At 44.5% G+C, this 11,891-nt stretch overlaps 1 protein-coding gene across 1 annotated transcript in view; it reads right to left on the bottom strand.

Annotated features, from left to right (window-relative positions):
• Positions 1–10,881, bottom strand: part of T265_04752 (hypothetical protein) — a gene marked incomplete at both ends in the record, with an annotated part of 35,600 nt that extends 24,719 nt beyond the window's left edge. The window contains 6 exons of the mRNA XM_009169565.1: positions 255–319; positions 2,486–2,699; positions 5,483–5,586; positions 10,415–10,524; positions 10,576–10,636; positions 10,681–10,881. Of these exons, the coding sequence (XP_009167829.1) occupies positions 255–319; positions 2,486–2,699; positions 5,483–5,586; positions 10,415–10,524; positions 10,576–10,636; positions 10,681–10,860 (734 nt within the window). The remainder of the gene's footprint in view (positions 1–254; positions 320–2,485; positions 2,700–5,482; positions 5,587–10,414; positions 10,525–10,575; positions 10,637–10,680) is intronic.
• Between the last annotated feature and the right edge of the window lie 1,010 nt (positions 10,882–11,891).

Raw genomic sequence — 11,891 nt, forward strand, 5'->3', positions numbered from 1 at the left:
GCATGAGAGTTTATCTGTGGCAAATCCTTTTAGATTGTCTTCACAAAGGAAAAGGGAACATGAGTACAGTTAGTCGTCACAGTAGAGAACACTACTCAGACCTAATGCCTCTAAGAGTATATCCACGATCCGTCATCCACCTGACCTTATCCAAACATACGTTTGATGGTACAAAAATGTGGAATTTACTGTGGAGCAACTAGACCGAAGAAACCCGAACCGCACAAAAGTCGAACTGGGGAATACAAACTAACCTTTGGGCTGCTTTGTCTGCTTGGGATGCGGATGATTCAGGAATAGGCGCGACCGAAGAGAACTTCTTGAAAAGAGGAAATACAGGGAAAGTGTGCATGTCGTGTTGCGATTCAAAAAGCACGAAAGCATAAAAACCCAGCCATAATAGGGATTTCATCGATCGATTTATTCCTGACCCAGGTTAGTGGTTTGTAGATGGATGCCTCTGGTTTGTTTATAAACTTCAAAAAGTACCAAGTTTTGAATGTTTTTTTTGACAAAAGCAAGATGTTACCAGTCGTTTTCAGGACTACATTCTACTCACAGTAATGTCGTTGTAGATAAGTCGTCTCAACTGTGGAGACTCAGTAGCGGGTTTCATGGCCCGAATGTGCCTGAACGATGAACAGTGTTAGCATAAATCGATCACTGTGTCCATCAACCACCCTTACATAAAAGATGGTGTCCAAACACTCACCGCATGCTCGTATGTTCGAATCTACCTGGAAGTTGGTCACTACTCAGTATGGATGAAACAAATGCGCAGTTTTTCGGCTGTTTTTATCACAAGTTGATTAAACTGGAAGAATAAAGGCCAAGGTTAAAATATGAAAACTCATAAATAGCTGGACTTGAATGGCCCCCTGTACCGGAATTCATCAGGTCCCACTTAACAGGAGATAATACTGTGATGTTTACAAGAGAGCAATCGCAGACAGAAAACTTACAATTTTGAGCATTTTACTTGTGAGTATGAAGCTCGCAACCGAATCCGGTGACTACAAGTTTCAGTCAAGATAGACTTTGCTTGGACCATGTCATAGCTTTAAAGGCTTTCGTCCAGTGCAGTGAAGACAAACTCTTGTTTGCACCCTACACCACAGGACAGGGCAAATCTAGGCCCAGAGACAATCACGCGAAGGTGTTCCACGTTCCAACAACTATTCAGTGCCCGGTTGGGAACTCTTATATTAGCGGCAGGATGGAGAAGCCACATATATCCGCCCCTAAAAGCTGGTCTTCCTTGACCTTCCATAGAATAAAACATGGGCTCGTTAAAAATGGCGCAAAAAATGAACTAAGATGGATTTATATAGCTATATAACTGAGAATCATAGCAACACCACTGCCAACAGAAAAAAATGACCAGAATCAGCCTAATACAAGAGGTGCTGTGTTCGCCAGCAGTTGCGATGAACACATCACCCACACGGACCGGAGAATTGCGTTGTAAAAAGGAGCGATTAGTGACATCAATTCAGAATTTTAGACGATCATAAGAAGAGTCATAAGGTTGTCCTTTGTCAGGAAAACACCCAGCTGAAATCACTTCATATTTGAGTGTGGCCAAGAGATATTACGGGCCACGCAGACTCACTTTTCCCGAGCCCTAGTCGTTACTCGTCACAAGTGAGGTTCATAAGCGCAGAAAGGCTCGAGTTTAACTCCGATACTGCACGGTTTAATTGATCAGCATAGGCTAATATAGGACCTGACTTCACTCCTGTGATTTTACAATGTTTTGTGGCTACTTTGGATCACATTGTGACTATACACGAAATAAGATCGTCCCACAATAAAGTTGTTCCCATTATTTCGTCCAGAGTAACCGATAAGCTGTAACACTCTCTCGGTACCTAACTGCCACACCACCCGAAGGAAGTATGAGGGCTGAGGTACAGCCAAGTTGCCCAAGCCTAGATAGGATGAGTCCGGAAAGGTTCGGTCACAAGAGCCCCTCCGCTCTTAGTAAGGCACATTGCGTTCCAAACGGAACTAACCAACTGTGTGTAAATCGTCGTTCGGCTGTAATACCCTTTCGATGCCCAACTGCCAAACCACCTGTAGGAAGCACGAGGGGTGGGATACTGCCAGGTTGCCCAAGCCTAGACAGGGGAAGTCGAGATGCAGAGGCCGGGTTCGAACCACGGATCTTCCGGTCAGTAAACTTGCACTCTAACCACTGAGCTATCTCGCCCCCAACTGCATGTATGCGGTTGGTGGGCACAAGTTCCCAGAACCAACAGCCTTCGAACCGCTAATCCCATGTGCAACCGCACGACAAGAGTGAAGAGCATTCTGTGGCTGGCAATCTCAGTTTGGGTGGAAGGCAGGCTGAGACGTTGTTACAGGGTTCCAACTTCACTATCTTTAAGATTGATGAATGCCAACCTGAACAAATGGGACGTCCACTTTATTCAGTAGGACTTCATTTGTAGAACAACGATTAACTCACTTGTCGCATACTCACCTCTTTATGCCGAGTAGAACAGAATCCATGTAGAAGAAAAAGTGCATCGTATGTGACTACACTTCCGAAATTATTCCGTGAAGAAGGGGTGTTCTGATTATGTGTGCCGTCTGCGGAGAGACCCTGGGGCTGACTGATGAGTACGTTAGCCAACGAACGGTTGGCATTTGCATCAGCCGAAGGCAGATCAGACAGGAGACCTGCTGCGTGGGCGCTATGATCAGGGAGGGGGAAGTAACGTGATACAGCAGACAAAAATGGGAATAAACACATTGGCAAGAAATACGATTTTATTCAGCTAACTACAACCGGATTTCCGGTAGATACGGTGTAGTCTTTGCATCGTTTTCGCATTATGGTCGCTGTGTTTTATCCCAAATAAGCCTAGTGCTTCTATCGTAATTAACACCATTGCATCTCACATTTCACTCGGGTAGAGTTCAACGCCAAACACCGTTCGGAATCAACGATGTGACGTCCCTATGACTGAAGCACAGTTATTTTGCCCCGTACATTACCTACTCTTCCTCGTTACGTCACTGCAAATTTATGTGCAGCAGTCTGTGGACAACCGTGATTTAAACGCTCCATCGCAAACAATTCACGAGCCAATAACCTACGCACATGACATTCGTGATGCTGCCACGTTATTTCCGTCTAAATTAGGTTAGCTCGGGAATAGACCGACGGACTTCGTATTCGAGGACGAAAAAGCCAACAATCATCCTGACTCGTGCAGACGGAGAAGCTGACAAAATGCAAAATGATTCATCCAAGCGAGTGGTTGCACATAGTCTCCTATCGGGTGCAATTGATTTAGCTGGCATGAGGGCAAGGTCCCACACGGAACTATGCACTCGCGAAGGTCTCGTCAGAAACGGTTTTCTAATAACTATCAACGATCGTCTCTGTGTAACCCTAAGACGGCTGAATCAAAAAGGGTATTCTGGACCAAAAAACGAGCGCGAGTTTGTCGATTTGTCGAAATATATGTAGCTCGAGTGTGTTTACCGTTGGTTGATCAGATGGTAGTTGAACTGTTCGCCGAGCTTGGCAATTGGTTTGTCAACGTTTCGTCTCCAGTCGAGTCAGTGCGCACTTACGACTGGGAACGAAGCGTTTGCGAACCAATTGCCAAACTCAGCGAACAGATCAACTACCATCTGATCAACCAACGGAGCGCGAGTTTTCCAGCAATCCTATCAAAACAACATACCAAGATGGTTCGGATGGAACTTCCTTTTGGGGCATATGACCAGGAAAAACGCTATCTGACTGATTGAGACTAGACAAGTACTGTGGGAGCGTTGAGAGCAAAAACCGCCTCAGTTCTCATGCGTCCCTCAGATCACATCGAAATGGAACCACAGCTGTGCAGTTTATTTTGACACTAGGTTTGAGACCTTTATGGAGTGCCTTTGACTGCATCTTAAAGTCAATGGGCAGACAAGTACTTCAAAGGCAATATAGTCCAATGATTTCTAACACCGATGAGAGAATTAAGAAAATTCCTCACTTCCATGAAAGACGTGCACCTTCGAGGGTGGCCAAAATAGCATTTTCCCGTACAAGCTAAATAGACATCTAATAGCAAAAGGGAATAGTCAGGAATTTCTCATCTGCCGGAACGTTGTTATCGTGGAGGGGGAGTAACGAAAGATGTCTGGAGCGTAGGATATCCACTGACTTGGCAATTGCAATTGACTGCACAGCACTCCTTCCCTCAGGGAAATCCATCGAAAAGGAACGTCCCACCAAGAAGAATTTGACGGAACAGGACCTTTCGATTCCCCCCCCCCCCCCCCCCACACCCCTCACAACACTAGGATCCGTGCTTTCTGAAACGGCTGGTTTACCACCCATGCACAGACAAAACAATGGAACGGTCTCGGTCCAGTGACTCATGTTTAACTTCAAGTAAACAATTCGCGTCGCAGGCACAGTTGATAAGCTAACCTATCATATTCATAAAATCTTCTTGACCGAACAAGGTTTACCCGATGACTTAGCCGTAGACACAGTATCATTCGTTGGTACACCCGACGGCTGCAATATCACTTTGAGATACTAGAACTGAAGGCTGTGACGAATAACCCTTGACAATATCGAAATCCCAATAAGAACTGCTGTTTTGGCACTTATATAGGGAAACATATTCGTGGTAACTAGCTGTGGTTATCGCCACAGTTTAGCTAGAAGACATCGATGGCATACAATGTCGACCACTGTACAGTTTTGTACCAAGGCATGTCTACTGAGGACATGCTCAATTCAGAGGAAATGAGAAAGTTGGTACCATATTGACGGAAACTACGGAAAAACATCTAATAGCCATAAAATATGGTTAACCAATGGTAGCGAGCGTGCGACACAGTTCTTATTGGTCACTCTCCTACAAAGAAACGTCCTCGTTAGGAAAATAGCTTGCAGTTCACCAACATTTTGCTTCAAGAGGAAGCTTGTCAAACAAGGCAGCGAGTTCAAGAAACAGAAGTGAAAATCCAGAACATCTTCATACTGTACTTTGCCTTTGTGGTCCCTACGATAGACAGCTCATTGATTTCCACTCCATGATTTGCACACAGCTCGCTCCATAGCCGCACTTTGAAGTTGATGATAGGATGCTTCAAAATACAATGAAACCCGTCCATTAGCCAAAACTCACGTTCTCCGGAACCAGACGGACTAGCTTACCGTCGTCAACATCCGCTTCCGGGGATAGTATGACCAAGTGTGTCCTATTACCTTAAAAAGTATCGCATGCGTGATGCTGACCCGAATGGTGTCCCAAGGTTGGTTGGGTCAAACACCGCATTTACTGGTCCTTAGCCAGTGCGCGATGACCTAAATAGAGAAGGAATCAATTAATCAACGAACCAGCAGACAATTAACCGAAATGACTACGCCGGTTGAAGATGGACGCAACACAAATCCTCGCAGCAAGTTGTTTATAAGTTTTCGGAAAAGAAAACATCACGAGAAAGATACAACGCGTACCAGGTAACGTGGAAGTAGGTTCGGCAGGTTTTCCAAGCGCACTGGATACACACGCCGTGGTTGGCTTGCGAACTTCTCTGATTCCGTTCACAGAATATACAGGACTGAGTAAATTCCGAAATGGGGAGAGGAAAAGGTCGATGAATGGGTTGGCGACGTCGACAGCAGCAGTGAAACTAACTACAAAAGGGTCCTAAAACGGGTCCAGTAATGAGGAGTGTAGAATAAGACTCACAATAAGAAAACTCCAGTTTAGTTTAGTTTAGCTTGTCGAACCGTGTGCCATAGGTACACACTGGGTCTAGCTGCTTTTGAATGGGGTCGACTTCAGAACCAGCAATTTGGTCAACACCAACGAGCATAATAACGACGTCCGGGATTGGAAAACGCAAGTGGTGAAGTGAGTGCCCTCAAACTGAGTCACAATAGTTACTTTACTTTGGCCGCTGAAAAGAATACCAGTAAAGTACCTACACTATTGAGGCGATAAAAAATTCCTCTTCCGCACCAGACTGAGCTGAAACGGCGTATTAATGGAAAAACAATAGAAAATATTGCGTGGGGACTCCCAAACATGTACCCGACTGGAACGGCACAATCAATCAAATTTAACATGCAGCCGTCTTCCGGCTTTAACAGCTGTTCGTTTCACGTTGATTTCTCTTTCATCGATTCACACCTAGCGGTTTATCGATTGCTGTAACGCGTCGACTTCTTAACGTCAACTATATCTAAGCTTCGCTTCCTGTTTTCCACTACAGTCTGGTCTATTCTGACATCCTAGTCAGACGGGGTAGTCCAATAAGTCGACCAGACTGCTTACATGAGACAGCCCGCTCAACATAAAGATGGTCGATAGTCATTTGCGTGGCATTGACAAGCTAGTATGAGGCATCTGATATTGAGAAAAAACCTCCATAAATAAGGTTTGATAGGGTCTAGACAAGTTTCGTTTCCATACGGAAACAACAGCCGTACGTAGACGAAATCGACCCCCGGACTAACCATTGAACCCGAACGTGTTACGTCAAACACTTCTAGAAAAATCAAAACATAACTAAATATTAGTGTGCTCAACAAGCAGTTTTACGAGCAATATGGTTAACAGCGGAACTGCATCAAGCTCTTTGATCAATCGACCTCATATTATCATTTATTTTTGAAGAGCATGGTCACAAACATAAAAAGTGAGTGCAAGCGGTGAATGCGAAAGAGTAACAGGAGAATATGGGAGAAAAGAGAGGAACGTCTCATTCGAAATCATGCCAAGGACAGTGCCAGTCTGATGAGGTGAATCCCAAAGTATGTAAAGATTTTGGAATGGGAACACGCGTCTAAGGACCAACAACCAAAGAAAGGACAAACAATGGTGAATGCTCTTCAAGGCGCAGTGTGCGCTAGCGCAGTCAAGACTTGAATTAGTTTTATGGAATCTCCAAAAACCAAATCACACTTTGATGTGGCTTCAATTCAAACAAACGTGTTAATCCAAAAAAAACCTAATGATTCTCTCATCCACTTTGAGCTGTCCTTGGGAGGAAACCTCTTCAATTAAACTTCGTAATTTTTATCTGTTTAGAGTAAATTGACCGGGATTAAACGGTATCATTCAAAATATTTCTTTGAGCGCGCACTAACAAGTCCATTTGGACTCGTGACATGGAAACCTAAACTGGGCACTTGGGAAACGGTTCTGATAGTGATTGAATCAACGGACGAGTGACCCATTCACAAATCATTTCTCTAAGCACGTTTTAGACAAGCGTTATGCTTGTGCTCACTCATCCAAGCGAGGCCTGTTGTGAATTCGGCCCATCCTGTTTCTATTTTGTATCTTGGTAGTTGCGACGCACGCAGTTGCGCTGACAACTGCGAGCAATTAGAAAGTGTGTTTTGATTTAACACTGCGTTTGGATATCCCAGAAAAATGCTCACTTCACAAAATAGGCATTTTCTGTATAGGTTCCGACAATGGCTCTATAAAAAGAACTTGCTGGCAGCAAACGTTTGGATAGCTTTTTACCTGTGAAACAGTCCGCCGACAGATATCTGACTCTACCAGCGACTTCCGAGAGTTGTTTCGAAGTTCCATAATAATGTAAGTATGAACAACACTGTTTACTTAAAAGGATGGTGAAAATTAACATTATTTTGTTCGGTCAAGGATGAGGTATTATGTTTCATAACAGTCATTTTGTTTAAAAGTTTGAAAACGGTGAGAAAATGCAGACCACTAGATATGAGCATTCGGTCCTGCCAATTATGGGAAAGATGAGTTTAGTACCGAATAGATAGGAAGCTCAGCTGGGTAATCTAAGGGTCATATCGAGTTGCTTTTGAGCGCAGAATAGGTACAGATAGACTCGGCAAACACCAGAACAAGTGAGTTACGATGAGAAGAGATGGCAGAGATTGAAGTGAGGTCAATCTGAGGACAGGTGGCTTTTGTGAAGACGCAACACACCACGACCGATTTCGTCCTTCTTGGGGCTCACCATGTAGACAAGGTTACCGAGTTTCCGTCGACTTATGTTCAATTTGAATCCAAATTGCACGGCATTTGACAGATACACTCATTTGCATACCGATTTGGTTTTTACGGGAGGCTCATCTAAAACCCAGCTGAATCTCTCGTTTACGATGTTCATCGCGCTTACACCCAGCATTTTGAGAAAAACGACTTCAGACCCAAACAAGTACATGGTCTCCCATTTCACAGTTATGACCGTTACTGCACACGCTAGTCTCCTTGGCTCCACGGCTACTATCAAGTTAGCGTACACAATGTGGTTTACTTCGGGTAGTTTGATAGTTCTTCTGGTTGGGAACGCGTATCTCTGTCGCACCGCATTTCCGTTTGAGTGTCAAGTTTAAGCGTTGAATTGCTGTTATCATCATACCGTCTCCATTAAGAGGAAGCTCTATTTGAATCAGTTTGCTTGCTGGGTTAAACCCTGTTTTGAACCTATGTCCGTAAAGATGTCCCTTTTGCTCCATAGTCTTGGTAAGTAGACCCCGTTTCTGGGAGATATCCTGTCTCGCAGTTTCCTGGAAATCCATCCGAATAACAACTATGATCTAAACAAGCAGCACCTTGATGCCAAACGCGAACACAGGCTGAGAAACATCTTTGTCTCGAAACTGGATGGAAGCTCGGGTGCCGAACAGGAAGAAGACAACAGCCCAAATGACACAGAAGTTCAGCTTGTCAAAACAACTTATCGGTAAAGCGGAAAGCAATGGAGCACGCTACTTCGGTTTCCCGAACAGGAAGAAGACAACAACCCAAATGACACAGAAGTTCAGCTTGTCGAAACAACTTATCGGTAAAGTGGAAAGCAATGGAGCACGCTACTTCGGTTTTCCCCTAGGCACATTTAGAATGATGATAAGGACGCTTCACGCCAGATGAAAGACTCATAAGTTGGGTGAACCGTTGCAGCCAGTTCTAGTCACGTCAAACAAATCATAACATGAACTGGCACGATTTTTTACTACTTTGAAGCCAGTAGTCAAAGAGATTGATGGATACATTTCTACAGCCTCATTATATCTCGCTGACCGGTCAGCTCTTGTTCTCAAGAAATAGTGCATATGTTCACTAAATGCACAATCATCCTGTCATCATCATCATCATGAACAGAACGATATTGGTGTTCAACACTGATGCTTCACTGCCATACCAGAGTCTGCCTGTACCAAAGTTTCACTAAACGAGACTATCGACCGTAGGTGAAGCCTGATTACGTGGCAAAATTGTCTTGCAATCCAGACGGTTTAATAACACACTACTACCCAGTGCACCGAAGCTTTTGAATTCGCCTTAACAGCAAGTCGATGGTGCCGCAGTGGGCGGTCTGCTGGGCACCGTTCCAGTCATTGGGACTAAATCCTACTTTGCATGCCAGTTTACACGTTGGCAGAATCGATAATTATCGTAGCACTATAACGGGCACACATTCACATTTTGTTCTGAAATTGTCTTTCTCAAAATAGTGGATGACCTTACAACAGGAAACCTTCCCTAGAAAAACATCTCGCCACATGCCATCAAATTAATCTCCCTTAAGTATTTACCATCCTTCTGAAGCCATTGCAATTGTTCGATCAAACCTCCTCTATGTTCGGTATGTCTCGGTGGCCGTCTTGGACTTGGTGGTGCAACCGTTCCGTCGTTTTTCGTGCACGAACTCAGCGGCCAAAACACCTGGTTGTACTTCTTTAGTGTTCACGAAATACACACATTCGGAATCAATAAACGTGGAGACCCAGGCTTCACAGCGGTGTGCAGGACCGATCTGATCGAATGTGCCCAATAGGAGGGTATGTCAATATAGTAGGGGTGCTAAATTTCGCAACCCTCTTTTAGCCGGCATGAAAATGACAAATATGAGAAGCTCCTGAAAATGATCACTCAATGCGACAGACTTGAGTGTATGACCTTTTGAGCTCAAAATCACACGTGCGATGATTAATCTTGCAAAACCGGTGATAACAAGACCCGCACGTTTTATATCGTTTGCTCCCAATAAAAGCTGTAAATTCAAAATTTACTTTGGTGATCAGTACCCATTGAATAGGTAAAATGGAATTGAATGAAATGAACACTTTGGGGTGCATTATATACACTTCACAGTTGGACGAGAGAGACACTGGCAAGGCAACGAAACGCAGATAGGAGAACAACCAAAAACTTAACCCGAAGCAGCAGTGGTGGATGTAAGACTGCCGGAGTAGTCCAACTTCTAAAGAACACGTCAACACGCATATTCTCACCTCGAATCCGAAAAGACTGTGTTAGTGTGACCTCTACTGATTGACCAGCCTGCTGGTGGTATGACTCACTCATGGTTACACGGGAACCTCACAGTAATAGAACAAATAAAATGGACATGTTTGTGGGGGGAGGGAAGAAAGGAACGATGAACTCACCCGGCCAAACCGATCAGCTGGAACGTTCTCCAACATTATCAAATCCATCGTGTCGGGATCTTTGAAATATACTTCGGGGATGAAGAAGGCGCATAACATATGTGCCCATCCTGTGTTCAGAGATAACAGCGCGACATACAAAGCTAACAAACAAAACTTACCACATCTTGCACCGCTACTCCGTTTGAAAGCACCCTCTTTGATTGGGCACAGCTCGCACCTCTGCAGGAAGGCTTTAGCAACGAAGTGTGCATTATCTGACTTACTATTTTGCTCTGTCTAACCTGGGATTCGCACTTTCGACAAAACCAATTGACGACTCCATCAACCTTCTGCACCCCATAGCATCCCTGGTGGACGAATAGGGCGCAATTACCACAGGTCAGGAGGCGATTGTTAACATTCTGGAAGGTTTTGTCACAGACCGAACAGCTGTTGCCCGACATAGTTTTATGGACCCAACTCAGTCCAAGGCCGCGTGCGAGCTAGCTGAGAAGTTCGACAGATGTGCATGGACATGAGCCAAGGAAAACCAACCAACATCCGCACAGACAGGCGTCACACAACCAGCTGTAAAGGAGTGGGGGATTAAAATGAACCAACTGCTACTGAAAAGAATCCGTCTGGAAAACAACGCCGTCATCTACCATGCTAATGTCTTCCTGTGCGGGAAAAAAGGTTTCATCTCTTTCCGAGCTAAACTTTCTGGCTCCAGGGAATAATGACAAACTGATGGACGTCCCTCTGTCTGTCCAAAGAAGGGATAATCAGGACTTCATGAAGAAGCACTCACGTTACTCAAAATATGCGCTGATATTTATTGACAAACCGCTGACAGTCCTCATCAGCATGTGTCTCGCAACCAAAAAAAATTGGTGATTGCATTTGTTTGAGGAAATTGAGGTCAGCGAAGAAGTTCCAGTGCGTTGTTCGAACGAGAGGACATCACTCTGCCCCTTAAATACTCCTATCAATTTGTTTGACAAGATTCCTCATGGACACCATTGGACAAGCACAATTACCTGCTTCTGTATTTGAATGCTTTCGGTACCAATGACAGGCGAATGTTGGTAGGTCCGTCTTGTTCCAAACGATCCAAAAAAGCACTAATCATCATCATCATTGTCAGCTGTAAGGACACCATTAGCACAATTACCTGCTTCTGTATTTGAATGCTTTCGGTACCAATGACAGGCGAATGTTGGTAGGTCCGTCTTGTTCCAAACCAAACGAAAAAGCACTAATCATCATCATCATTGTCAGCTGTAATAACTGCATACTCGTCGTACAGTGGTTGCAGCTGCCGCAGTTTCGTTCACTGGTGATTTGGGGGGAGGGATAGGCAGCTACGCATTGCAGGCGGGAGCTGATAAATTGGTGCATAAATCCAGCACTGTCAGTGGGCTGTCAAGTGAAGGGGGGTTGGAAAAGGAGCTATGCATTGAAGGCAATAGCTTGGATGCACGAGCGCCATTGA

This window comes from Opisthorchis viverrini, assembly GCF_000715545.1.
Source record: "Opisthorchis viverrini unplaced genomic scaffold opera_v5_79, whole genome shotgun sequence".
NCBI lineage: Eukaryota > Metazoa > Platyhelminthes > Trematoda > Opisthorchiida > Opisthorchiidae > Opisthorchis > Opisthorchis viverrini.